Source organism: Neopsephotus bourkii, unplaced genomic scaffold (assembly GCF_033783945.1).
Source record: "Neopsephotus bourkii isolate Nb327-2 ecotype Australia unplaced genomic scaffold, CSIRO-AGI_Nbou_v1 NB_1388, whole genome shotgun sequence".
In the NCBI taxonomy this organism is placed as follows: domain Eukaryota; kingdom Metazoa; phylum Chordata; class Aves; order Psittaciformes; family Psittacidae; genus Neopsephotus; species Neopsephotus bourkii.
The window spans coordinates 5,592,100-5,620,000 of NW_026901866.1; the positions used below are offsets into that span (position 1 = coordinate 5,592,100).

A 27,901-nucleotide genomic window follows, 5' to 3' on the forward strand; every position below is an offset into this window, starting at 1 on the left:
CAAAAAAGAAGACAGATGAATTTTCAGACAGCTGTAGAAAGGTCCATCATTCTGGATTATTCAGTTTTGTATACTAGTCACTAGACACAGCTGCCTCTTTGAAAATTCTGACTCAGGAAGATTTTTGCCAAGCAAGCATTCCTGATTCGTCATTGACCCACATCTTGGGTACATAAACCACTTAATACAAAGGGAATATAAAACACTCTTGGTATACTCCTTGTTTAATAGGTATTGTGGGCTTTTGTGTGCATTGAGTAGGGACATGATCACACAATGTGCAGAACATCCACAAATCAGCTTTAGTCATATTTTTCTAAGCAGAAAGAATTTACCAGAACATTTGCCCTTTAGGGATGTTATGTTCTTCAAACACTTCTATTCCCCTTCACTTATTCTTGGTGCTAACTGGTAGGAAAAGCGAATTCTACCTTTACTTTTCCATTGGGCCAGGATTGCATTTGTGAAAATCACTTTGGTATAGTTATGCTGATAACTATTATAATGTTAATTTATGATGTTTGGTAAGGTGTCTCAGTGTCCTGGAAAACACCTATCATAGCACTGCACTCTCAAGGAGCCTCCCTATGAGTACCTGGATGCTCAAGAGGAACTGAGTAAGGTAATCAAGGTTACAAAGATGGCACTTATTGCTAAATGGAAGAATACATTGACACTATGTTCCATCACAGATGAAAGCATCAAGGATCAGATAGCTTACAGTTTAGGAAGCCAAGTTACCAGATTTCTTTATTATATGATATTTCTCCAGCCAGCAGTACACCTTGAATTCATGCAGTCCAGTGTGGGTAAGTTTGGAAACTTTTGAAAGTTCGCATGCTGCAGTAGGTTTGAACTTCAGAGAAGTGAAAGTGTGTTTGCCACCTTACTGTGAACTAACTGCCCAGGGAAATAATGTTCAGTATAATAAGCATAAGCACTAGTACCTCACAGCAACTTGAGATAAGACAATTAGCAGTGATCAGCTAAAAAATGTTTAAATTCTGCAGACCCACTTACTTTGCTGTGTTTATGCTGGGGATTAATTTGACCAGTAACTTTGGATCATACTTACTTTGCTGTGTTTACGCTGGGGATTAATTTGACCAGTAACTTTGGATCATACCTGCTCATACCAGCAGATCTATGGGGTTTTGGAGCTGGGATCTTAGGTTTGGGCTGACTTATCTTAGTCTAGCTCAGAAATGTAAGTAACTGAAGCAATTAATATTATATCTAGTATTTTAACAGCCACAAGAATCTGGTAAAAGTATGGTATTTTTCACACCAATTTTCAAATCATCTGGCTTTCCCTATGCAGTTTACAAATTTCCAGTTGCCCCGACTTCTAAAATATGAGCAGGGTTGACAGGTGGGTCTTTTTTTGTTTTGTGTTTACCAACCTGATAGATCTTTTTGGAAAGAAAAGCCTAAGTGGTACATAGAATTACAGTTCTTAAATAACAAATAATACTGTATAAGCCCCTCTTCCTACACGTTTTCTTTAGAAGTCTGTGGGAGAAGAGGGAAATGCAAGAATTCAATGAAACGTAAGCAGCAAGTAAACCTTTCTATCCTCTTCAGTTACAGCAAAATAGGATGGGAGCATCATTTTCAAAGGAACAAATGTTACACAAGACATGCCCTTTAAATCCTTTTTAAGGCTCTGTGACCTGTAAAACTATCTGCAATATCAGCAACAGAAAGCCTTCCAAAGAACAAATGCTTATGTTTTATGTGTACTGTATTTGCTAATCATTAGTTCATAAGCAAGAGCAGATATACAGTGTGCTATAAATAATGGCGGGAATGTAAAAGTGAATTGATCTGTCTGGCTATCTAGTAATACTGCTGGCAGAGGACCAGTTTTGAATGGCTGCCAACTACCATAGACCCAGCCAGGGATTTGTCTAGGGGTCTTGCCCTGTCAGGCAGAAAACAGTCTTAAGCTGAGCTCCCAGAACTGTGAGCACCGCCTACAGCTCAACAATGAGCATTTCCTGCAGCGTCCCCTTTACCCACTTAGTTAAATAGCAGAAAACATGCACGAGTTACCAAGCTATGAAACCAAGCATCTAAAAATATTAATCACTGGATAGAGAGGTCAGCGTGCCTGTGAACTGAAGTGAAATACATTGTTCAAATTGACTACACACACAGAGAGTGAGAAACTGGGAGTGAGATCCACACAGGCACACAGACACACAAATGCGCTAAATTTATTCTTTTGCCAGAGCCCTTCAAGCGTTCCACAAATGTACAGTAGTCACTGTGCCGAAATCCTCATGGGTGGGGTAGCAAACAGCCAAAAGAACGGAAGCATTTATAGTGATCTAGATATTTTTAAGAGGATAATTATGCTAAATAATGTGATTATAATAGAAACAAATGGGGTGGGGCTTTATTACAGGAAAGAAAGGAGGTGGCGCAGAAGCAAGTCCTGACAGCAAAACTATTTCCCTATCTCCAGTGCAAAGGGAGCAAAATGGTGGTCTAATTTTCCCTTCTTCCTTTAAGTCAGTCATGCTGATCCACTTATTGCATTGCTTGAACTAGTTTTCCCTGTGTATAAACGTGGAAAGACAGCTCAGGCAGCAAACTCACCTCGGGATGCCTTGCAGGGACTCAGTAATGTGCCTGCTTGGCACTGTTTCTTGTATCCCTCAAGGCTGTCTCCCAATCTCTTTGTAAGATCAGCGCTGGCTCAAAAAAAAAAAAAAAAAAAAAAAAAGGGGGAAAAAGAAGGAAAAAAAAAAAAAGAGTCCCATCAAATGGTGCAGTTCAGCTACACATAATCTATCTTTGCTAGGTGACTCTGATTCACTGTTTAGCACAGAATCAGGGTTCCTCCAAGCACACGTGTGTGTGTATGTGTGCATGTGTGCAGGCAGATTGATTATGTCTATTTGGTATTTATATTCCTATACAAACCTATACATTATAGTTGCTCATAAAGAGAGGGCAAGTTGCTAATTAAGTACTGGTAAGTTGAATTTCTTCAAAGTGAAGCTTATAGATCAGAGACCACAGGACTGAGCTGCTGCTTTAGTTTTGAATTTGGCATTGCTTTATTGAATTTTATAAATACCAACTAAATTCAAACAAAACTGATTTAGATTTCACCTCATCACTTAAAATATATTTTGTAGAGTACAGCCTGTGCAGTAATCCTCTGCTATACTTTAATTTGGTTTTAATTTTATAGGCCCTGTTTTAACTGCATATTTCCAGACCTTTATTTCTCTCACAGCTCTTAGCAAAATGGTAGCTCATAAACACAAGCTCTGCTGTATAGACTTTGCATTTCATCCCAAAGTATTTCCTTTTTTATAGCCATGGTCTTTCCATCTTAGTGCTCTGAGCTTGGGTCACAAATCTCACTGCTATTCCAGTGTGTGACATCTTCGCTCGTTTGCCGCTGCTCATTAACAAACAATACTGCTGTGAAATTGGTTTAATGACAAAGTAATAAAATTGCTATTCTGCTCACAGATTGCCTGAGGCACTTTGAGCTCCTACAAGGCTTACTGTGGGTGCCAAGATACATTAAGCTGCTTATTCGTAAAAACTGCATCATCCGTTTTTTTCACAGGTTTTTTCCTTTCCCTATGTAGCCCCTGCTTCTTTTTATCTTCAAATAAAAAGATATATTTGCTTATGTTCTTCCATGCTGTCAAGTTTTTACTTTCATGCATATTTCTGGAAAATGAAAGTGTATTTCATTTCATTTTTCTTTTTAAAAGGTCACTGTGTCCCCATTGCAAGGTTGTTCCTGGACTCTGAAACCTCTGCAACGTAACATTAAGGGAGACTTATTTTAATATGCGTTATTATGTAATTGGGATACTGGATAGAGTTAGTCCTATTTTAGGCATAGCTGGATAAGAGAACTATATATAGAATGAGTTTCCTTTTTTAAAGAAGTCATTTGTGCAATGCAACTATTTTCTGTCATGTTTTTAAGGCTGAAGCGTTTTTAATGGGCTTTTGTTTTAAACACTAAAATAATTATCTCATACCTGGTTACTTTTCATACCCAAATTCTACAAATAATAAAATATGGCAGAGTAATGACAACCAAAAAGCTTTAGGAAGCATGTGGTTTTCATAATGAACTGCATGGTTTAGAAAGTATTCTTTTTTTTTTTTTTTTTCTTTTTCATTTGTGTGAGGCCCATACGGACCCAGAGATTTACTGCTGGCAGACAATGGTGAAACAATCCAGTTGCTCTTTGACAGGTGGACAGGTCCTGGTAATTATAGCCAGACATCTTAACACTATCAAAATGGTGTAAACAAACACACAGCCCTAATCAATATTACTTTCTTTCACATTTTAAACAAGCATGCTAAACATTTATATTTATCCCTTTTCATGAAGGAAGTGGCTGTAATCTCTAAACGCTTCACTGCACTTACACGCATACATCCACATACACCTTTATAAATTACTTTTAAGATGAAAACAATGGGGAAAAAAAAACCCTATTTCTTATTTCCACCTCTATAACAAGTAATTTGACCTGCTGAATAGCTTAGGAAATGTGGTTTGGGTACCTGTGATGGTTAGCTAGCAGTGGAAAAACTGGTTCAGAAACAATAAGACCTGGTCTGAACATGAATCTCTCACACACCCCCCGCCACCCCCCTTCTCTGCTTCAAACCTCAGACTGATCCTTCTTTCAAATATCTTGTGCTTCGGGGCTTCCCCAGGTCAGATTCATTGCAGAATGTGTCTGACCTGAGGAAGCCTCAGAGCATAAGATTTGAATGTAGCAGGCTGATGCAAGCCCGAGAGAGACTCCCAGACTAGCTAGCACCCCTCAGTGGGATTATCCAAGGTAGGAAGGCCTACTGGAGGTCAAGGAAAGGATTTAAAAACACACAGAGGGAAGTAAGGGGTAATGGGAGTCACTATGGCTGAGTTGGGCTGCTGACTCTGCTCAGAGGTGGTCATGAATTAGGTTCTGGGAGGAAAATGGAAATAAAATGGAGGAAAGAGGAAACAGTGAGTCAGAGGAAAAGGATAAGCTGATATTTAAGAGAATTTACATGACTGCTAAGCAGTGGACAGGACCTCTAGAAGTGTGGGAATAGAAAAGCTGAGAAAAGCTGGAAATTATCCTGCTGATTGCATGGTTGAGGAGGAGTTAACAATGAGGTTAAAAAACACATATCATGGAAGATTCAAATCAGAAGCAGATCCTTTTGGTGCCTTCTATAAACGTTTTCCAGTTTTCTGCTTCCCTGTGGTTCATTTCTGTGTCTAGTAAGGAGAGTGTAAAAAGCAAGCAAAAGCTGATTACAGCCCCATGATCTTAAGTCAGGTCTTTTTTTCTCCACACCAGGTTTAAGGCTTCCTACTGCCTGATCTAAACTCTGCTATCTGATCTTCACTACCAGCGAGTCACCCACAAACTATGTGTATTCAGAATATGTGGGTGTGGGTGCAGTGGTGCGAGTCTTGGATTCACTGACTCTGCACTTACATGGGATTTCCCCACACCAGAGAAATCTCGAGCTGCCAGTTTGTGTTCCTTTTGTGTTGCTGGAAGTGTTGCAAAGGTGCTCAGCATCTTGGTCATGGAAATCAACGGAAGCTAAGCCCTAAGCAGGAGTTAGAAGCACACACGTGGAGATCAGAGCTTTCGTATTCAAACCAGGAGAAAACCCGCAATGCATCCACTGGAAATACTAATACAAGATTAATTAAGCTTCTGCTTAATTCTTTTGCTAGGCAGATTTGGGCTGATCTACTGTTCAAAGGGAAAATATTCAACTATCTACTTATCCTAATGTCTACCGGAGATCCTAGAAGTAAGAATCAGGCACCAAGGATACTATTCAGAAGCTTCTGAAGTACTTTCTTTTCCTGCCTGTGAAGTATATGCTCACAACTTGCCTATTTTTCTATTCGCATTTTTATGGATCAAATTTAGGCCCAAAGTTTGTGCTGTAGAGAGCATATGTATATCTTTTCTTGGACCCCTGTGTAGAGCACGAGTGCAATCCGAGAAAAGAATTTGGCCCATACGAAGGGATTGTCAGGTTTTAAAGATGTGGTAATTACAAGCACACAAGGAAGCCATGAAAGTCTGGATGAAGAATTCAAATGAGCCAGCAAAGACACAAATTTGGCTTTGAACTAGGAAAGCTCTTGCTTTGATCCTGATCCTTTTGGGCTGCAATCACAAGTACTGACAACAAGCCACATGTGTACATTGAAGTAGTTGATGGGACTGACTGAGAGGTGTGTCCAGTGCCTGCTCTTGCTACCCTGCATGCTTACATCTGTGGATATTTTCAAATTTGATATTATTCACTTTATTAGCAACCAGTGTCTTGTGGGACTGTGAGCACTGAGGACTGAAAAACTGAAAGGTTAAGGGTTAGAGAAAGATGGCGAATACAGTGACACTGAAATTTTGAAAGGAAAATTACTGAGCCTGGGAACTACTCTACAGCAAGTATCTCAATCCTCCTTATCTCTTTCCCCAAATGGATAAGAAAATGCCTCTGGCCCTCTATAGGTCCTTAAGTTTAGTATATCTGTACTTTTCCAGACTGACTCAACACACCTCCGTTTGCTGGTTTAGAACAGTACCTAGGAACTTTCCATAGACTTGTTTTGAAAAGTTTCCTAGTTTTTTGCAGAGTGATAAATGAAGGAATTAATTAATTTGTAATCATTAGTGTAGTACTCCTGTGGCAGATAACTAGGGACAGAGTTTCTGATTTCTAGCAAAATTGCTAGAAAGCGTGCTTTTATTTAAACAGTCTGGACAGAAATTTGCCTGACCATGGAAGAATACCTCAGTGTAACTAACTTTAGTGGGATAGAGATGGGATGACCTGTGCCTCTTACAGCTACGTGCAACAGCAAGGGAAAGTACTGATGCAGAGAAAGAGGACTAGCTAGAAAAGACCACTGCAGCCAGACACAGTCTGGTGTGACCGAGGCACAGCAAGACTTGTCCAAAGCTCCCCAGGTCTGATAACTGTATTGAAGCCCAAACCTGGGAAAAATGGCCAGGTTGAAACAGGGGAAGGTATGAAAACAAGCTTAACTTACTAGAAGTACTTTTCATGAATTGTTTTCAAGCACAGGGAAAGAGACGCATCCAAAATATTATTTTGAAGCCCCATTCATTCAATAAATCACATGGGACAAGGAGAACAGATTCTGTCTTTATACATGCCTGGTGTAACCTATACCAGACCAGGCCAGTCCTACAAGACTCTGTGTCCCAAGACCCCCTCCTGAAGCACAGCTCTCCCTCCTTTTCTTTCCCGCTCCCCACTCTAAGGGAGCAGCAATTTACTGCTAGCCCACACTAGCTGTAGATTATTCCAACATCTTCATTCCTCCCCCAAATCCGTTCATACCAGCTTGTATTTTGAGAGTACAGGGGAAGAATCCCCTCTAGAGATAACACATTGAAAATAAATGTTAGCTTCTATAAAAGGTACAAGCTTAAGTATGCCATGCCCACTGCATTTATTTAAGGATACAAGTTCCTTCAAGCAAAATGTCAATATTTTATTTCCCTCAGACTCTGAAATTGTGTTATTTTAGTTGAGGATTAAATCAGCTCTCTGGGTTTATTTGCTAATTGCAGTAAACCTTCTCAAAAGAATGTAATCTGAAAGTTGTTTTAAATGCAGATGGCACTAAATTTTAGCCTACAGAGTAAGCCAGAAAAATGTTTGCTAAGGGTTACTACATTTGCTTTCCCAAGCTCCCCAAGTATTATGTTTTATGAAGGACCATGTCATTCAGTTATACTTGCACCATGACAATGATAACTAGCATGGTGCCACGGAAACCAGAAAAATGCATTTAGGGTTGGGCCTATGCATCAGAGAACAGAATCTATCTTCCTAATTAACTGCAAATTAGCAATCCCAAAATGAGTGGGATCAACCTGTCTTCACTGGGCAAGAATCATGTTAAGTATATAGCTTCCTCTAAGTGCCTCTAAATTACATTTACGCCTGTATAAAGTAACATTCTTTTAATCTAATGCTGCATTAGTGTCACTGTTCTTAAAGTTATTGCACTGTTTTAAATTTCAGCAGATAGGCAGACAGATAGAAAGATAAACAAATTAATAGACAGTTATGGAGACAGCCTGATATTTTGTTATTCAGAGCTCAGAGTAGCTTATAAATCACACTGAAGCCACAAACAAGGTACTAATTAGCATAAGTCTCTGGAAAGAAAAGTTTCTGTTGAATGACGAAATTCTTTAAGGCCACTGAGCAGTAGCTATTAATAAAGACAAAAATAGTAAATGCAGAATGGAAGCTAAAATGCAAAAATGGGACAAGTATATATTTGATTAATTCCATCCTTAATGATCAAAATTGCCAAATAATGTTAAGCTAAAACGAATGTTACTGATATACTGTTTTTACTCTTTAGGGTGTATGATCAAAAAGATCTTGGGTATTGTGAGAGTACAAAGGACAGACCTTGGGTGAATTAGCTTAATTAGTTAATGCTTGTAAAGCACTAGATGGGTGTTAAGTATTAATTAATTATTAATTATTATTGGGTAAAGATGGGATTTGGAATCCCATCGCTCATACATGTGCCCATCCTTCATGCAAGAGCTTTGTGGGGGCCCCACTGGTCTCTGCTTGCCTGAGTGTCTCACAAGTCTCAGCAGTAGTTTGGCAGCCCCATTTGTGAGGACAGGGAGTAGAGGAGACATTAGGCAGCTTGTCCCAGCAGCTGAGTGAAAAGTTGGACAGAGAGACTTCATTTTCAAGTTTGGTAGTGTCTTGCTTTGTGATTTGATGAGAGAATTTGCAATTTTAAGATGAGAAAAATTCTCAGTGCAAGTTCCTCAAGGAACTGAGGCTCAGATGAAAGTCCAAGTTTATCTGCATGTAGCATGAGGTTCAAAATGCTTTCCTTTCAGTGCTGTTGTGAAACTAGATGTTTTTTTCTTCTCCATCTTCTTTTGTCATTACCTAATAAAGGTTGTTATCTGTATCTTTTCTTATCATGATTTATACTGGTTAATACTTAAAGTGAATACTTGGCTTTTAAATTACAAAGGATCCTTGAAGAGCTCACAAAAAATGCCTTCTCAAAATTATTCTGAGGCATCCTTCCCAGTCACCTTTGCCCAAAGCCATTCTTGATCAAATATTAGCAATGTTCATTTCAGGGGTTTTTTTTCAGGATTATTAAAATGTTAGTTACTGTAAATCCCACTAATACATTGGCTCTCAGGCTAATATTTTCCTTTAATTTTAGCATGATACATAGCTATTGGTAAATGACATTGAAAGGAATGTAACATTTAACTCCATTTTACTTCACATTAGCATTGTCCAATTTCTCGTGTTTTAAATTTTTCTGCCTGGCTGCAGCCTAGAAGAAAATACATGCTGAAATAATTATATGAACAATTTAGATTTAAGCATATTGAATAGCAGAAGAGATCATGCCCGCCCATTTGTATTTTTTTTCCCCCTTTCTCATGCTAGTCTGGATGATGAGTAATTTCTCTCCTTAGAAGCATACCTAATATACAAAGCTCTAACGCTTAGTAGGGAGTGAGGGGAGGAAAGCGCTTTATTACTACTGTTCAAATCAATACACAAAAATCTCAGGATGATAGGGTAATTAAAACGCACAAAGTAATTCATCAACAGCCTTTCACTTGCCTTTGGAACTGCCTTTCTGATCCCTGATGTTTTTACTTGGAGGGATTTGAGACAGCTCTCAGCCAGCATTTCCCACTTAGCTTACAACCCTGGTTTTCAATCACAAACAAGAAATTGTGTTGGCCTTGCAAAGCTTATTCTTCATGCTTTTTCATCCCTTCCCTGCTCTTTGTCTGGTGTGAGATGCTACTAAGCAGAGAAATTTACCTAAGAGCTAAAGAAAAGGAGAAAAAGCAATCTGCGCTGTTTGACAAGTGAGAAGTTTAGCATCGGCTAAATCACTGATAATTTTATGCTGCTGGTTATTACACTTGGATTGTTTGTAAGTGTTCCTATTAAAAAATGAAATAACCACTCCTGCTGTAATGAATAGGCGGAAGAGTGTTTGAAACATTTTCATTATTAAAAGTAATATTAAAACTTATTTTGAGTTATCTAGTGGAAATGTTTCATTTCAAACTGGGGCTGTGAGAAGCAGCATTCGCACTGCAAAGCACCACTTCCTGGGCTCCCAGAGTTATGATAATTACCTTACTGGCATTCCTGTTTTGTTTCCCAGACCCCCAAATGTTTCTTTTCTAATGACAGAGCTCCAATTGCGGCACTTAAAATTAACAGAGTACTTCTTAGAAAGCATTCAAAACCATGCTGATTAGCGAAAATTTCAAATATAACCTGAGTTGAGCTTGGCTGTTGTTACAGGTAAGGACTGTGGATCCCTGAAAGCAACACAGTTAGGTCTTCACGGGAGTTGATTGCGTATTAATGTAGCAGAAAGGCTGGGAATGATTTATACACTGAATAGGCTCAAGTTCCCGCAGAAGACTTAACCATATTTCTTTGCTTACACAAAACACAAACCCCCTGCATTATTTATCATTTGCCTTGTGATTACCTGCAAGCCTACAAAATCCTTTGTTACTATTTTGTGTTATGATGATGCACAGGGTGTCAGTTAAGAATCAGTCCCCTTGTGCTAGGATAAACATACTGATAAAATAATACCCCCCCCCCCCCCCCCAACTTTCCCAGTCTGCATACCAGACAGAGCTCATAGTGAGATCTGAGGGGGTGAGAGTTATTTGGGAGGGTTAAGTGACAATAAAACAATTTAGCATAAAAGCAAGAGTCACTTGCCTAACCAAAGACAGATGGGAGTGATTTGTAGGCACAGGTAGAGGCAAGCTTTAAGGAGGGATTTCAAAGGTTAGCTTTACATGATTGGCAGGGAAAAATCTCCGTACACATGATGTGGGACATTGATACAACCAAATAAAGCTGTAGTTCTTCTTGCTTTGATTCTTCAGTCATTCAATAAATAGATTACCAAAGTCAAAGGAAGAAGCACAATTGCCCATTTCATGAGGGCATTCCAGCCTTTCTCCAGGAATTTTAAAAATATCTATGCACTATTTTTGCCATTCTCCCTGACTGACATAGTCTTGGTGGCAGCCACCAGTGACGGAGGCTGCTCCTACCACCTTGTGCTAGCCTTAGCAAGAGCTTTACAATAGGACCACATTTGTTGTCAGCTGCTTTTTGGTGTTAATCTAACCACTCAGTTCTGAGCAAAATTTTCAAGAAAACTGAAACTTTAGAAGCACCTTACACCGCTGCAAGTAACTAATTTCAACTAAACCTCATTTATCTCAATGAGACCTAGTTACATATATCTGTGAACCTTTGAGCCTAAGTGCCTTATGCAAATTTACCTATTTGATTTTTCCATAAAACTTGGGCTCCTAAGTCACTATATGCTTTAAAAATGTATATTGTGTTTTGCCTTTTTTTTTCTTGAACAAGATGAAATACAATACTCAAAATATTGATGAAAGGAAACCAGATTGGGCAGTGTATTTCACAGTTGCTAAAAAACGCAGTGTATTTTACAGTTGCTAAAAACCAAACCAAATAATACCTGACATTTCTTGAATTTCTTAGCCTGGAAAATCACCCAGCTTAGTTTCTGATTTTCAAAATTAAACATCCAGAATATTCACTCTTGGGATGAAAATGAGTATGAAAATTTTAGACTAGAATCTAATTATTTCAAAGAGTCATTGAAAATAAGTGCTGCTTAATATGAGTATTTCATCGACTATTGCTGTAATATGAACAACTAATGACTAAGAGAATTATATAAAAAAATGAAAAAAAAAAAGTTTGATGTGGTGACTGCAGTATCCATTCTTCAGTAAGCAATCTTGAAATGAAATACTATTTTTATTAGAAGATATTTCATTCTAGTAATAAACTTGAAATCACAATTTCTTCAACCCAAAATAGCAACTTTGCTAAGTCTTCTCTGAGCCTTAAAAGCAACAACCCATTGCTGAAAATACATTTGTATTTCTGATATCTCTTAGTTCCCCCATGTAAAGAAGAAGTTATTGTAGTATTGCCTAGTGTCACAAAGTATGACACTATTATTATTTCCATTTTTAGATGGAATAACTGATGCAGAAAGAAGTGACCTGCCTAAGCAGCTAGAAGACACAAGTAAATGCCCCTTGTCTGTTGAGTTCCAGAGTACTACTCACTGGGCTACACTACTGTTTTTAATGGCTGCTATTACAGATTACTTTATCTTAACATTTGAAAATCTAGGTTTTCAATAACATAAATCCTATTTATCTTAGGATGCACCTTATTTATTTGTTACTGCCTTATTTGAAACAAGTTTGATCTCTTAAAAATAAACAACTTGTAGAAGCTAGTACAAAATCCATGCAAGTCTTTGTGTGTTGCAAAGAACAGGAGTTGTATTCTTCCATAAATACACATCCTGTAGAGGACAGCATCTTTTCCTTTCATATGGAATCCTTTAAGACCTTTTGGTCTTAAGGATTTATAGCACTGTATCTATGAGCTAACATACTAAATTCTCCTTAGTTCAGCAAATACTTGAGTAATACCTTTGCAAAATTTTTCACACTTGCAACCACATTTGACATGATTTTCATGGAGTAAATTGGAAGCGCTAACTATAAGAGTACATATAGGACTTGTTTCACACCACATTCCCTCATGAACCCCTACAGCTATTGACGTTCCTGTGACAGCCATTCTCAAGGGTTGAAGTTGCTGTGCCCTCCTGAAAGCAGAGGTTGGTTTCATTAGCTCTGTGATGCACTAGAAGGTAGGGCACAGGGACAGTCTCAGGTAGAATAACTCAAAGTGTGAATGTACATGATATCGGCTGTTCCCTAGTAATGAGCCGTGCATGTTCTCCAGAAGAGGAAATCAGATTTATCCCACATTCAAGAGGTAAATTTTCCCAGAAATGCTGCATTTGCCATGGAGAGAGCACATGCATGTAGGCAATTACCACAGAGTGGCTGACAAGAGACAAGTGCACATTATACTTTAATTCATGATAAGTTGTGTGTCCATAACCTGTGGTGTGAATCTCCTAAGATGGACAAGATAGCAGTTAAGACTGAGTCTACTTTGCTGGCATTGTCACCTCCAGTGTTTGTAGTAAAAATGCAGCCAGGAAGTGGTGGATGAAGTAAAAGATAGAAGAATTTCCCAATTTTTTATTAGTTGGATTCTTCAGATTCCAGCAGGGCCAAGATTTCACCTATCTGTGCTAAGAATGAGTTTTTAGGATCTTGATCCTATTTCTACTCAGAATGTGGGTAGACAACCATAGGTAAATGATTTACTATTTTTTAGTAAGGGAGCACTCATTGGTTAAACATCAGTAAGTGACTGGCAGCCCACTGCTAGTCTAATCTTATTACACAGTAAAATAAGTTCGCATAGATCACTTCCGGTGGGATAAATACAAGAGATAAGTTGAGCAAAGTGCTATCTAACTGGGCATCAGGTATGAAAGACAAGTGAAGAATGTGCATGGAGCAGCATAGGGTGCTTAAGATTTATTGACAAAGGATGCTACAGTCTCATGGACTCCTCTCCATGGAAACAACTTCCCAGGGCAACCTGATCCAATGCTTCACCACCCTCACAGTAAAGAACTTCTTCCCTATATCTAATCTAAATCTTCCCTCTTTCAGTTTAAATTTGTTAACCCTTGTCCTATCACTATATGTCTTTGTAAAAAGTCCCTCTCCAGATTTCCTATAGGTACTGGAAGGCTGCAATAATGTCTCCACGGAGCCTTCTCTTCTCCAGGCCGAATAAGCCCAACTCTCTCAGCTTGTCATCACAGGAGAGGTGCTCCAGCCTCCAAACACCTTTGTGGCTTCTTCTGGACCCACTCGAACTGGTCCTCATCTTTCTTATTTTGGGGACCTTAGAGCTGAACACAATACTCCAGGTGGGGTCTCACAAGAGTGGAGTAGTAGGGGAGAATCACCTCCCTTGACCTACTGGCCATGCTCCTTTATAGATATGTCTACACAGCAAGTTAACCTGTGATCAACACTGCCCTCTGAAAGTTATTTTCTCCAACTGTGTTGATTAGAAGTGGGCAACTATGGTCCTAATTTAAGTGCCCACTTAGCTGCTTAGTGCTAGATTGACTAAGTGTGGACCACAACCAAGAAAATGAACCAAAACCATAGGTCATATTTTGCAAGGTATTACATGGGGTAGGTACTATGTGGACCTTAATGTAGAGCAGAAGAAATTTAGTAACACAATATCAAACTGGGGGCTTCTTCTCACAGGAAAATAAAAAATAGACAGGCATGATCTCCTTCATGTCAACAGTTTCCAGAAACAGACAGAAGATATATGGCAAAGGCAGGAAAGGTAAGAACTAATCCCCACTTTGCAGTATTGGGCTACTGCAGTAAACTGTCCCTGGAGATAAATGTTGGCCCCAGTTAGAGAGACAAATCAGGTTCATTTCCTTAGGGATTAGCCTGCTGCAATCCAGAAGGAGGACAATAGATGGGCAACAGATCTATTAAGAGAAGCATCAGCTAAACAGGAAACACTGCATAGCAAGAAGGCATGGACCTACAGACATAATACTTACATACAAGCCCAGCAATAAAATCAATACATAAAGCAATAACTAAGAAACGGTCATTCAGACCTCATATATAGTATCTGAAAAGAATCATGACACTACTAAAATGCCAGAAGGTAACTACAAAATATCATCCAGAACTACCTGCCAGTACCAAGAAAAGGAAGATTTATGAAGATCCATAGCTACCTTCAAATTGGAGCTACCTTCACCTGATAAGACACATATAAACAGTACAGAGTTTCAGCATAAAACCAACCAACAGTATGAAGACTGCAGTTAAGTAGAATGAGAAGGGAATATGCAGGGAAATAAGAATTGGAAGACTTGCTCAAAACTCAGCACGCTTGAGGTACTTCAATGTCTCAGAATTTGCAGGAGATGATATGGATACCATGTCTGTAGATTAAGCTGTATGCTAGCAATTTTGGGTCCTCAGTTGAATGCCCATTGGCACAAAAGTCACAACAGCTAGTAACTGTTAAAAATAAAAAGTAGTAAGTCACTGGAACTCAGAGGAATAATCACAGCTTGTAAGCAGAAAGAGTTTGGAGATGACCCCAGGAAGTCATTATGCACTACTCATAGTACAAAGCCTCACTGTAGCTACAGAAGGTCTGTAAATAGTTCTTCTGATACAGAACCAGATTAATTTGGGGAGCATTTTATATACCAGCACACAGTACATGAAACAGCTTCATTCATTCCCCATCCAGGACAGGGCTAAACAATCTCCTGCCATGCCATGCAAGTGCTACGTCATAATTCAGTCATCAGGAGGTGCTTACAGAGTCAGGACCCATCAGCAACTGCTGCTGCCTGAAGTCAAACCATATCACCTCTGTGACACATCAGAGCATCAAAAGCTCATAAAGAGTGTGCCCCTGGGCCACTCCCAGATTCAAGTCTTCTGTGTGGCAGTACTGCTAAACCACTGAGATGGATTGGCTTCAGCTGTCAGAACTGGGGTGTTTTGCTGTCTGTGTAGAAAAACACCACTTTCAGGCTGTCTAAAAAAATAAAATTATATGGGGAATGGGGGGAAAGAAGTGCAAAATGGTGCTTGCACCTCACATAACAAACTAACCTGTCATAGGGGAGGCCAAGTGTCACTTTTGACATATTATTTAGCATCTTGCTCATTGTTTTATTCTTTTATTTTTCTAGATAGATGCTGTTTCACTAATTAAGGAAAATGAAATTTCCAGTGGTTTGAATTTAGGGGTGGCCTCCTCTGTGAGCCAATTTCGCAGTTCTCCATGAACAATTTAAAAAAAGAATCTAGTTTGGTTTTTGTTTTCTTTTTATTTTGTTTTGTTTTGTTTGTTGTTGTTTTAAATTGGTGTCACTTTGTCTAGTGCACAAACACACATGGCTGTAATTTAGTGAACTCCAGTCTTCCTCTTGTGGCACACTGATAGGATAATTTTATTATGAGTGGAACATTGACTACAGTGAGTGAGGGAGAATCTCAGAGAACCACACATAATTTGGTTGACTAAATGTAATACTTGCATTATATCTGTAGGTAATGAAAACAGTGCTGAACACTGCAAAGCCTAAACCATTTCTGATTCCAGCTCCTGTCAAAAGGCCACCCCATAAATCATACCTGAATTTTATTTAGTGTCAGGAGCCAGTAATCTGACAGAGTGCAATGAGGTGTTTGGACCAAAAGATGTATACCAACTCATGTGCTCCATAGTCCTTTTAATCACAGGGTCACATAATCCATCTATGGATTTTAGTAAGTAACTTATTATGTTCCCTTTAATGTTAATTATTTTACACATCACTTGTTCCTGGTTTATTGACACTCTTTTAATATCTTTATCACATAAAATTACCAGTGTAGCCAATCAGTATTAATTATAAATGCGTAGCCTGTGGAGAGATTCTGCTCTTTTCTTTTTATGCCAAAATGTAAGACACAACAGGGTCAGCATCACATTAGACCTTGATTATTTTTTCAATGCAGCCATTCTCCAAGCAGCCTTGTTAGTGACAGCAAGGTCAGTGAGCAGTTACTGATGATTTTTGATCAGCAATTTTCAGCTGATTTTAATTTTTTTACTGATTTTGTTTCTGCACCTGAAGAGGAGCCAGATCCAAAACAGTTTGGGGTTTGCTGGCTGCTGCCAATCTGTAAGGGAATACATAAATACCCTGCAGGAATGTGATCTGAATACCTAACCATCACCTGTACAGAAAACAATACTAATATGTTATTTTAGTTAAAGGAAAATGGTTTTCTTGGTTCCAAAAGCTAGTATTTGCATCAAGTTTTTTCATCCTCTTTAAAAATTGTCCCAGTTACTTACATTTTAAAGGAATTTCAATTAAAGCACATGCTCTTAAACATCATAAAAGAACATAAAAATGCAATTTTATAAAATATAAAGTTTTAATCAAATGCATATCCCTTTAACTACTCCTTCTGTAATAAGAATAATGTTTCACTTTGTCCACTTAACAGGATAAAAGGGTTTTGCATTTCTTGGAGGAAGGTGGATCTGATCAGTTTATCTTGAACCCTGTCTCATTAATTTTTCTCATGAGCATTTGCACAAATTAATTTTGCTTGCATGAAAGTTTGTGGATAAATTCTTTCCAAGCCTATCTGCTTAATAAAACAGTGGATTTTGAAACGGAATGAGTAGGTGGAATCGTTACTAATGTCTTCCTGGATTACCTTGACCATTTGAGCTGGCAGTCTTGTACCTGTGCGCCACGCATTGTGCTTCAGCAGTCTCCAAAGGGGAAGACTAGGCAGAAGCTATGCTAGAAGTGCTCATGTTAGGACTTTCTCATTGTTGGATCAGAGCTGGCATAAGCCCATATTCTTAAAGCTCTCTACCTTATTCTACTGCTGGCTTGCTCGTTAACATGCTGATAATGTATGAAGGCAAGTACAACTACTGAGCTACTTTAGAAATAAGAGAAGTTCAGATTTCCTGTACTGTCTTTTCCCTGCACAGCCAGAGTGAAAGCTTAAGGAGTCTCTAATTGAAACCTTCCAAGCAAGGGATGAACAAATATCCCCATAACATAGTTACTTAGTGTTTGTGAAAATAACACCAAGTATCTGTCACAAATAATAGAAAAGTGTCGACTGAGGTGAAAGATAAAAGGCACTGTTGAATCCACAGTCACATAGGCTTTGCAGTTAGAAGGCTGAGTTCCACAGGGACAAGTAGGAGTATGACTGTGATGTTCAGTGCTCATGCTGCACAGAGATCTCAGTTAGAGTAAAAGCTGCTTTGCCCTGGCTGGGCTCTGGGATACTCATAATGTTAACTGAAGGATGCCTGTCCTTCAGCTTCCTGATTTAGTCCTTGAGCACAAGACTAGTTCCCTCTCTTGTTCTTCTACAAGCCCATGTACTAAGATAGAGGTATTTCACTAATTTCTGATAATTCTGCTGTATCTGCTTTTGCGAACTTGCCTCTTCCTAATTCAGTAAGTGGTTCCTACAATTTCCATGAGAAAATGAAAACTTGAGAACATCTTCCTTTTGTTAGTAAAACTGTTGTACAGCTACTTTCATAGAAACAGTGATCAGAAATCAGATGATGTGGCTTAGGCAACCAGTGGAAAGATGAGAAATGTGAATAAAGGTGCAAAAATCATGGACTGATTTTGCAAACAGTCCTAGACTCAGATTCTTTACATGAAACATTAACTGAGTAATCAACAAATATGTGAAAAGGAAAGAAAACAACCCTGCCTGAATAAACTCCTCAGTAGGAAGAGATTTCTTAACTCTATCTGTAACCATGTGCTTCCATTATTTAAAAATTCCTGGGCAAAAATGAAAGCGTATCAGGAAATAATTGACCCTGCATGGTCAAATTACTAGTCCATATTAGGAGGGGAAAGGCAAAATGAAGCAGGGTTTTGTCCTTCACCCTTCACAGCACAAATCTCACCTATTGAATCACAGAATCACAGAGTGCTTTGTTTTGGAAGGGATTTTAAAAATTATCTAGTTTCAACTCCCCTGCCACGGGGGTTGAAACACCTTCAACTAGACCAAGTTGCTCAAAGCCCCATCCAACCTGGATTTGAACACTTCCAGGGATGAGGCATCCGTAACTTCCCTGGACAACCTGTTCCAGTGCCTCACCACCCTCACAGTAAAGAACTTCTTCCTAACACATAATCTAAGTCTCCCCTCTTTCAGTTCAAAATTGTTAACCTTTGTCCTATCACTACGCTCACCGATAAAAATCCCTTGCCCATTTGTCCTGTAGGTCCTTGTCCCTGTAGGTACTGGAAGGCCACAGTAAGTTCTCTCCAGAGACTTATCTTTAGAGTAAAGAAGCCCAACTCTCTCAGCTTGTCGTCACAGGAGAGGTGCTCCAGCCTCTGATCATCTTTGTGGCCCTCCTCTGGACCCACTCAAAAGGGTCTACATCTTTCTTATTTTGGGGACCCCAGAGCTGATTGCAGTACTCCAGGTGGGGTCTCAAGAGAGCAGAATAGAGGGGGAGAATCACCTCCCTCAACTTGCTGGCAATACTCCTTTTGATGCTGCCCAGGACATGATTGCCTTTCTGGGCTATGAGTTCACATTGCCAGGTCATGCTGAGCTTTTTGTTCACCAGTATGCTCAAGTCTTTCTCACAGGTTTCCTCTCAACAGACCAGGGTCCTCATGAGATTTCAGGATGGTGAAAAGCTGGAAAATGCCATGGTGGCTGATGTTGCTTTTCAGCAACACACCTCCATTCATTGACTTGAGAGAGAAACTGCATCTTTTGTCAAGCACTTTTGAATGATGCTCTTTCTGAACTACAGGCCATTTCCTTTCATTAGTGTGCTGAATCCAGCATGCTGATTTGACAATATATTTATTTCTTTACCGGGAACTTTTGCCACATTTCCATTCTGCTTTCTTGAAGTAAAAAGCTAATGGTAACTCATGGTACCACCGCTCCCTCGCTAATTGCCGTTGAAGTTTTTTTGCTTATCAGTGTTTTTCAAGGAAGTTGACAACTCAAGAGGTCAACTTTAAACAGACTGAAACATCAGCTTAGAGTGACTAATATAAAAGATAAGATGGTAACGCATGGAAAATACAATATCTTTCTTTTGTTTACCTTGCAAGGTATAGAAAGAAGAATAAAACCTGCTCGTGTTCCCAACCAAACACTAGAACAAAACAGGTCTTGGATAAGGGCTGTAACACAGCAGCAAGTCTGAACTGAATGAATAGTCAGCAACAATGATTATGAGTCACATACAAAGAAGGGAATATGTTTTCTACTACAATCACAATAAAACAATGAAGCAGGAAATGGAACTTGAAGCAAGCACAGCAAAAATGTTCTGAAACAGAAATTTTAAAGCAGTGCTTTCTCTATTTTCTCTGCTGATAGTTTTCTGTATTTTTTTTTTAATGGAAGAAATTTGGAATTGTTCACATTGAAAAGAAGATATATTTCTCTCTTCACTGGTAATCTATGAGATCTGCTGCAAAAGAACTGGAACTATGACTAGGAAAACCCCTCCTGTCATGCAAACTTTCTCATTCTGACATTTTTCTATTTCCGAAGCTCTTCAAACCTTGTGAACCTGCATAAAATATAATTAAAATAAATCTCAAAAACTTACATTAGATTTTCATTTATGAACTGTGAACTATTTATATTAACAATATGATTTCACTCCAGTGTGAGGTGTCAGGTAAGTATTACTAGACCCTTTCTAGTGCAGAGAGGAGAACTGAATCAGAGGAATTAACTCTCAGAGCAGCGACTAATTCTTACATGCTTTGAATCTCAAGGATAAGCCAAGGAGAGCTATTAGAGTATATCATGCCTGGAGAAATAAAAAAGATTAACCTTTTGGAGGTTCTTCAATAAAGGGTCCAGAGCAAGTGCTATATCCTTCGATTTCATCCCTTCCTTGTGTTTCAGGCTAGGACCAGAGGAGGAGACATAGGTGATGAGGTTGTTAGGGAGTTCACAGCAGACCTGTCTGGGCTAAGAGAGCTGAGCAGGCCGGCATTGTGAACTATCAAGAAAAAACACCACAAAGGAGATACCTCAAGAGGGAAATAAAAAAAAAAAGTGGGAGAGGAAGAAAATACACCTTTACAGTGTGTTAGAAACTTAAATACTTGAGTAGATTCACACAGTCAGGCCATGTCACAACCAGAAACAAATTCCCTGTCTTACAGGCACTGCCTCAAGTACAACTTCATTGGAAATCTCCAAGGAAAAATAGCAAGGCAGCAATGAGACCCAGTGGCTGTATTCTGGAATTTTACCTCATTTCCCTACCCTGCAGCTTGGCACTGTCTCTGCTAACACAAGCAAACCTTCAAATATAAATAGTAAAATATTAGCAAATCCCGGGCTGCATCAAAAGGAGCGTGACCAGCAGGTCGAAGGAGGTGATCCTGCCCCTCTACTCTGCTCTCGTGAGACCTCAGTTGGAGTACTGTGTGCAGGTCTGGTGTCCTCAACATAAAAAGGACATGGAACTGTTGGAACAAGTCCAGAGAAGGGCCAAGAGGATGATCAGGGGCTGAAGCACCTCCTGTATGAAGATAGGCTGAGAAAGTTGAGGCTGTTCAGCCTGGAGAAGAGAAGGCTGCGTGGAGACCTCATAGCAGCCTTCCAGTATCTGAAGGGAGGCTGGGGAGAGACTATTCATTAGGGACTGTAGTGATAGGACAACGGGTAGTGGGTTAAAACTTAAACAGGGGAAGTTTAAACTGGGTATAAGGAAGAAATTCTTTCCTGTTAGGGTGGTGAGGCACTGGAATAGGTTGCCCAAGGAAGCTGTTTATGCTCCATCCCTGGTGGTGTTCAAGGCCAGGTTGGACAGAGCATTGGGTGACTTGGTTTAGTGTGAGGTGTCCCTGCCCATGGCAGGGGGCTTGGAACTTGATGATCTTAAGGTCCTTTCCAACCCTAACTGTTCTATGATTCTGTGATTCAGACAGCTCCTCTTCTACCCCAAGTCTTTTGGGTGAGCAGCAAAGGCTTGGCAAATGTCTTCTCAAGCAAGCCAGTTTAGACTTATTGCTGTCACTAGGGAGCAAGTCCCTGGTGAAACACTGCCTTCAGTGCTAGCCCAAGAGAAAGGGGACCTTTTTGATGAGTCAAAGTGCGGAAAAGAAAATTAATGGGGGGGGGAAGGGCAAGAGGAGAAATGCTTCCAGCACATGGAGTCTAAGGCAAAATACACTGTGATAACAATATGTTTCCTGATTCCAGAATTATTTCTGTAGGTTTGGTTTCTCATAAAGGATAAACCTGCCAAGCAGAAGAGAACTGAGCAAATATGGTCTCTATTACAAATAGTTCTACACTATTAAGTGCAGAAAGAGAGGTCTGTGCCCATTGCATGATTTGTAGACAGTAGGATTTATTATCTTCCCTCCTGATGGGTGGGAGAAAGGTAATGAAAATCCCAATTATCAAGAGAAATGGAAAGCTTAACTGTATATCTGAATAGGTCAATTAAATAATCAGTGATTTTTGAACAGAGCAGTAGTGTATATACTGGGGATGACCATATTTCTCCCCCTCCCCAATAAATATGGCAACCTGCCTATTTTTGTGTGAATTTATTTGAATCACATAAGCTTGGTACATTGGTTTATTGTTCTTCATTAAATGCAATCAGAAATATGAATCAGATATGACAACACTTCAAAGAAACATGTATCCTGTGATAATATAGTAGAGATCCTTATTTCAGACGTCCTTCACGCAGTAAAATGATGAGGCACAAAGGAGCTAATGCAGTTGAAATTTGGGGTTTCTTTTAAATCTCTTCTTGGAGCTGCAGACCTTTCCCCATTCCTTCCTGCTTTGTTTACTTTTAAAAGACCCTGGTTGTCGAGTTATTTGCACAGTATTGGAGCAAATCTAAATTTCTGGAAACAGCATTATTTTGAGCAAGGATTACTCTTTCCGGAAATGTTCATCTGACACTGCAGGGGACAGAGGTGCAATGGCTATGGTACTATTGGAATCGTAATTTTAGCGTCAGAATGGGCATTTCAGCAATCACTCCCAACACTTCTAAACACAGGAAGCTGGCAATGCTGCCTGTCTTTCCAAACACAAGTGGCACAGTTGCACACTCAGCACTGATACATCCAGCTTCCTCCCACACCCCTAATTCCAGACAGAGAGACCTTTTTTTTTCATGCTTGCACCAGTGCTAATCAGGAAAACTGCACTAAAGCCAGTGATGTTTCACCAGCAAAAGCAAAACTGCAAGTAAGTGGAAAATCAAGTCTTTTTGAAATTCATTCAACTTACTCTACAATCTTTCTGGTTCAACCTGAAGAACATGATTTTTGAAAGGGCCTTAACCTGGCCTCCCTTCCTAGAGGTGCAATTTTGCCTCTGCAATCAGCTAAACCCACAATTAATTACAGTCATAAACCCTGCCAATTACACATCCAAATGTCTGATTTGTGGAGCAGTTAGGTAGTTAGGTAACAATGCTTCTCTCCCTTTTCTGTTTTTTTTTTTTGTTTGTTGTTTTCTTCAAGAAATGATGGTGTCACTATGGTGTCATAGAGGAAAACTATGAACTACATCAGATCTAGCTAGAGACAGAACTAGCTAGCTACAGTACCTGCAATGAATTTGGCTTTATTTGTTAATATCGATATCAATAATGCTTCCACCATCCAAAATGTCATGGTTGGGAGGCAAAATGGCAATAAATGAAATTTTCCCTGAAGGCTAGATAGACTGGAAATCTATGGCCTCCACATCACAGTTCCACTAGCCACAGATTTGCTAAGAATACGATTGTAAAGTACTACTACATGAAGTAATTTGAAAGTTGAAGCCATGAAGTACAATGTAAATAATTCACTTTTTGGAGAGAGAGCGGGGGCAGTTGAGCTTGTGTTTAGTGGGTGGATCCAGCAGATCTATTACTGGCAGTGGAGGCTGCATCAGTAAAATCCATCTTCTGAAACAAAGTATTTCTTCTTTAGAGATGGTGACACTATGTAGAAATAGCATATTCTCACAGCAGCTATTTGTATTAAATTTATAAACATGAGAAATTGCTGACTAGAGAAAGACTCTGGTTCATCAAGCCTTTTCTTTCAGTATACTTCATCCTTACATCCTGGGTTTACCACTGTATCCTTCAGTCCATTCTCTACTGAGATAAAAATGCCCAGCTGTCTCTTAAACTCATTTAGATTGCTTGCTTCAGTGGCCAATTATTCCATATGTTTACTACTGTTTCAGGCAGAATTATTTTACTCAATTCCTAGTTTACTCTTGACTTCCTAGATTTGCAATATGTTTCCAAGATATTGGATTATTGATTTTAACAAGTATTTATTCATCTTTTGCATTGTTAAAAAAACCTTTAGGAATTTTTAGTGTCCTTAGAAGCCACAGTTATGTCGGCAGTCAACTTTTCTATGAGCAGCAGAGGTAGATCAAGGCTAAATCCAGTACCTTAACTTTCTTTTCCTCCTGAGTTTATAGCCTGTCCTTTCAATGAGTCCCTCCAATCTCACACTCCACAGAGGTGCCTATTGAATCTCTGAAGCAGGAACTCTTGCTGAAACTAGTAGGCTAATCTCAGAGGCACCTACCATGTTTTTTAATTTTCCTGTGAGAATAAACATTTCTTTTCTGGATTTTTGTCATAAATACTTTCTTAAAGGGACAGTATCAAAGTGCATTGATTCCCAGAGCACTTCTCACTTCTTTGTAGTGTTTTTCACAATACCTGCATAGTATCTGTTACTTGTATGGTTTCTGCTATCTGCTATGCCTGCATGGTATCATCCTGCAAATATTGTCTGATGTTGCAACAGCAGTTGAGATTTCTCCTGCCAGTTAGAGGTCCTTTTAACTTCCCCAGCAAGGGAAGGGTTCTTTAGGCTTGATGAAAGTGAGGAGGACACATTCCCATTCCACACAAGACGGGATGATATTCTCCTTAGAAGCTTATCTTTCATCAAAGAGTGACACCTACATATAACTTCAGATGGAATTTTGTTACCAATTGCTGCAAACCAAACCGCATGGCTCAGTTCATGAACCTTTCATAAGCTAAACCCTGCAGCGTTTACATAGGATTACCAGACACATAATTAAAAAAAAATAGTTGCTGCAACTGAAAGTCTACAAAAAAAGAGCATCTCATTAAGAATGTGCCCAAGGGCTGGAGTCTGGGGCTTGGGTTTGGCTCTGGCACTTTTCCCCCAAAATCAACATGCCTCCACCCTGTGTCAAGATTTAATTCGGGGCCTTGGTGACTGATCTAACCAATGGGGTTTCCTCATGAAATACATGAAATTGATTCTTTCCCCATTTACACAGTAAACATGAGGCATAACACTGAGAAATCTCCATCACACATTAATTTTTTTATGTTTTCAGTTTATTCAGTTATTAAAATGTTAGCATATTTTTATCATTCTCTGCTGAACATACTTTACTGACATAAGTCTTGCTTTTCTAGTTATCTTCTTTAAGTCTGCTTTATGCAAGTCCTTTTGGAAAGCCTTGGTTTGCATGTACTGAAAATTATTTCTGTAAAAAAATTAAAATCTCAAGGAATTTAAGGGAAAATTCAGTGAAAATATTCTGAAAAAAAAACCCAAACCAAACCCAAACCCACCCCATTTTAATGGTTTACAGTCAGGAGCTATTCAGAAGAAACCATCTGCTGCTTAACGTAAGCAAAACCTTCATAGATATCAGCTGCATTTTGGAAAAGATCAATAATATCCTAAGCAAGTGATGAGTAAACCTCTAAAAAAAGGGTTTGGAACCTTTCTTATTTTCAAAATTGTAAAACATTTCCATCAAAGATGTGTAGTGAATATGAGCAACCAAAGTGGGCTGGGATTTTAGTCAATTTTTATGGAGCACTCAGGAATAATCTCGACATTCACAGGTGGAAGACTACAGGTTGGAAAACACTGATCTACAGGTATCATTTGGATAGTCCTCCTAAGGTTTAATATTCAGCTAAACCTGAACACCATCCAAATGGAGTGTAAGACCAAGAAAGTCTTGAGCACATTCTTTATTTGAGTTTTTTTAATATATCTAGACTGAGTGAATAATGATATAAAGCCTATGAACAAATGAAAATTAAAAATAATTTAAAAGCTGAAACTGTATAGTGTATAAAATGTTTTGTAGTTATTGACTTTACAGAAATACAAGGAAAGAGAAAGGTGAAAAAGATAGCTGAGCTTCTTTAATTTCAAATAAAGTTAACTCAGGAAACAACTTAATCTTCCTAATGCATACTTCTAATGTTCTCTTCAATTTCTCATTATCTTCTGTGGGACCATTGCAATAGTCAAAGTATTGCATTTATTCCTTACAGTAAGACCTCCATAAGTCAATATTTTCTGTCTCCAGAATAGTTATTCAAGACGTTCATTTTCTAAAACTAAGTATATTGTCACTATATTTCTTAAAAACAGTGAATTAGTTAGTAGTGACTTATTTTATAAATTTAACATTTTTCCCTAAATCTTAGGTTTTAGTTCCCAAAAAATCTAGAGTGTACGGCTTCTTACCTGCCGCCAAACTTTCTACCTATCCCCTATGTCCCCTGAGAAAAATAAATAATTCTATCCCTTCTCAATAAAACCAATTGTTCTTTTTCAAATGTTACCTGGACCTGGAAATAGCAAAGTCTGAATTTCAAAGTCATATCAGATATGTGAACAGAATTCTCTGCTCTGAAGGGGTTTACATAGCAAGTTACAGCATTAATAGCAAGCACACTACAGTGTACCAGTACTCAGGGAAAATGCCTGAACCTTTCATAAGTATTTTCTTTCTCCTTTGCAGCTTTTACCTTCTCTCTCTCACCACAATCTAACAGGGTGCTCAAGCATGCTGCCAACTTCAAGCACATTAAGTACTCCCTCTGCGATATGTGCACACACTATTTTCAAATATAGCATCACACATACACATGGTTGAACCAGGACCTGTGTCTGGAAATATGATTCATGCTCAAGGAGCTCTCCATTCCTCTCTTAAGCCTGATTTCAGAAAAATACTCTTATTTAGGAAAGACTTTTAATATGCTTAATTTTCATTCAAAACAATGAAAAAGATATGTACAAGTGCCTACTGCCTAACTCTCAGAATACTAGAGCATGTGCTACACTGTTTAAAATAATTATGAAAAAACTAATTTAATAATTTTGCTATTTTTTATCCTCTTCTATTAATTCTGCTTGACAATTCTTCTTGTATCTTTTGTCTGCTGCAAATGACTTAGCAGACTGCATCACTGACGCTTATAATACTCTTTGTCCTTCATTGTCAATGTACATTTTTAGCTTTCTTCTGCTTATTTTGCCTCATGTATTGAAGCTGGACCAGACTTGCTTTTATCAGTCTTGCCCCTTGCAATTTTTGCTGTGCTCTGCAGCTCTAGTCAGTTACAGTGGTTTCTTTGTCTTTCCATCAATTGAGATGTAAAAAGGGTAATTTAGGAAGGTGGGAGGATATGGAGTGGGAAGTGAGGATGAAGAAATCTACTTCAAAAAGTTTTCCCTGCTTTTTACCTTGTCATGCAGCCTTATATAAAAACAGCCTCCCTTGGCCAGATCAGGCCAGCATACTTTCTCCCCAGCATACTATGGATTCCTTTCAACAAAACAATAAAGCTCTTGCTTAATGTTAAGTGCACACATAAATTTTAATATCTTCAATAATCACAGGTTAAAGATAAGCATAAACTTATATGCTTTGCCAAGTAAGAATAAACTTATAATTGTTCTTAATGTTCTTCATTGAGTCTTGGCCTAAAGATTGGCCATACCAGTCTTCCACGCTACTGGAAAGCATTCAAGACTTTTGGTACCGTGTGTTATCTCTCCATGTCATCTAGTCTAATGTCTCCCTATCCATTTCACGTTCACTAAGGAAAAGACTAAGTTTCTGCCTTTGAGCCTGATTCCTGGGTGCCCCTGTCACTAAATCTTAGCTCAGCACAGCTGAACTGGCAAGCCTTTCAACAGCCGATCATATGTGCATATCCTCAAAAGCAATGTAAGCCTCTGGTCTGTACCCACTTCATTATTTATTTTTAAGACATGTATTTATTTTTAGAACAAAGGTGCTGGGCTATTCAAAATGTAATGTAGAAGCCTTTGAATCCTTTTAGCTTCCATTTTCTAGAAGAGTATAAAATAACAAGGCTACTGATATGATATTCACTGAATTCCTACTGAGTAACATCTTCTCGGCATAAAATCTTAAAGCTATGGTTGATAAAGATAAGGTTTAGA

The 27,901-nt window shown here is 38.8% G+C and overlaps 1 protein-coding gene across 15 annotated transcripts in view; it reads right to left on the reverse strand.

Annotated features, from left to right (window-relative positions):
- MEIS2 (Meis homeobox 2) overlaps positions 1 to 27,901 on the reverse strand; it is a 174,994-nt gene that overhangs the window by 32,015 nt on the left and 115,078 nt on the right. For 2 of the 15 annotated variants that reach the window (XR_009727598.1, XM_061367692.1), the window contains exon 11: positions 2,605 to 2,699. The exons of the other annotated variants lie outside the window; for them this stretch is intronic. Coding sequence is in view for 1 of the 2 variants with exons in the window: in XM_061367692.1 (XP_061223676.1) it covers positions 2,605 to 2,699 (95 nt within the window). In the remaining variant the exon portion in view is untranslated. The remainder of the gene's footprint in view (positions 1 to 2,604; positions 2,700 to 27,901) is intronic. 15 annotated transcript variants of the gene reach the window in all.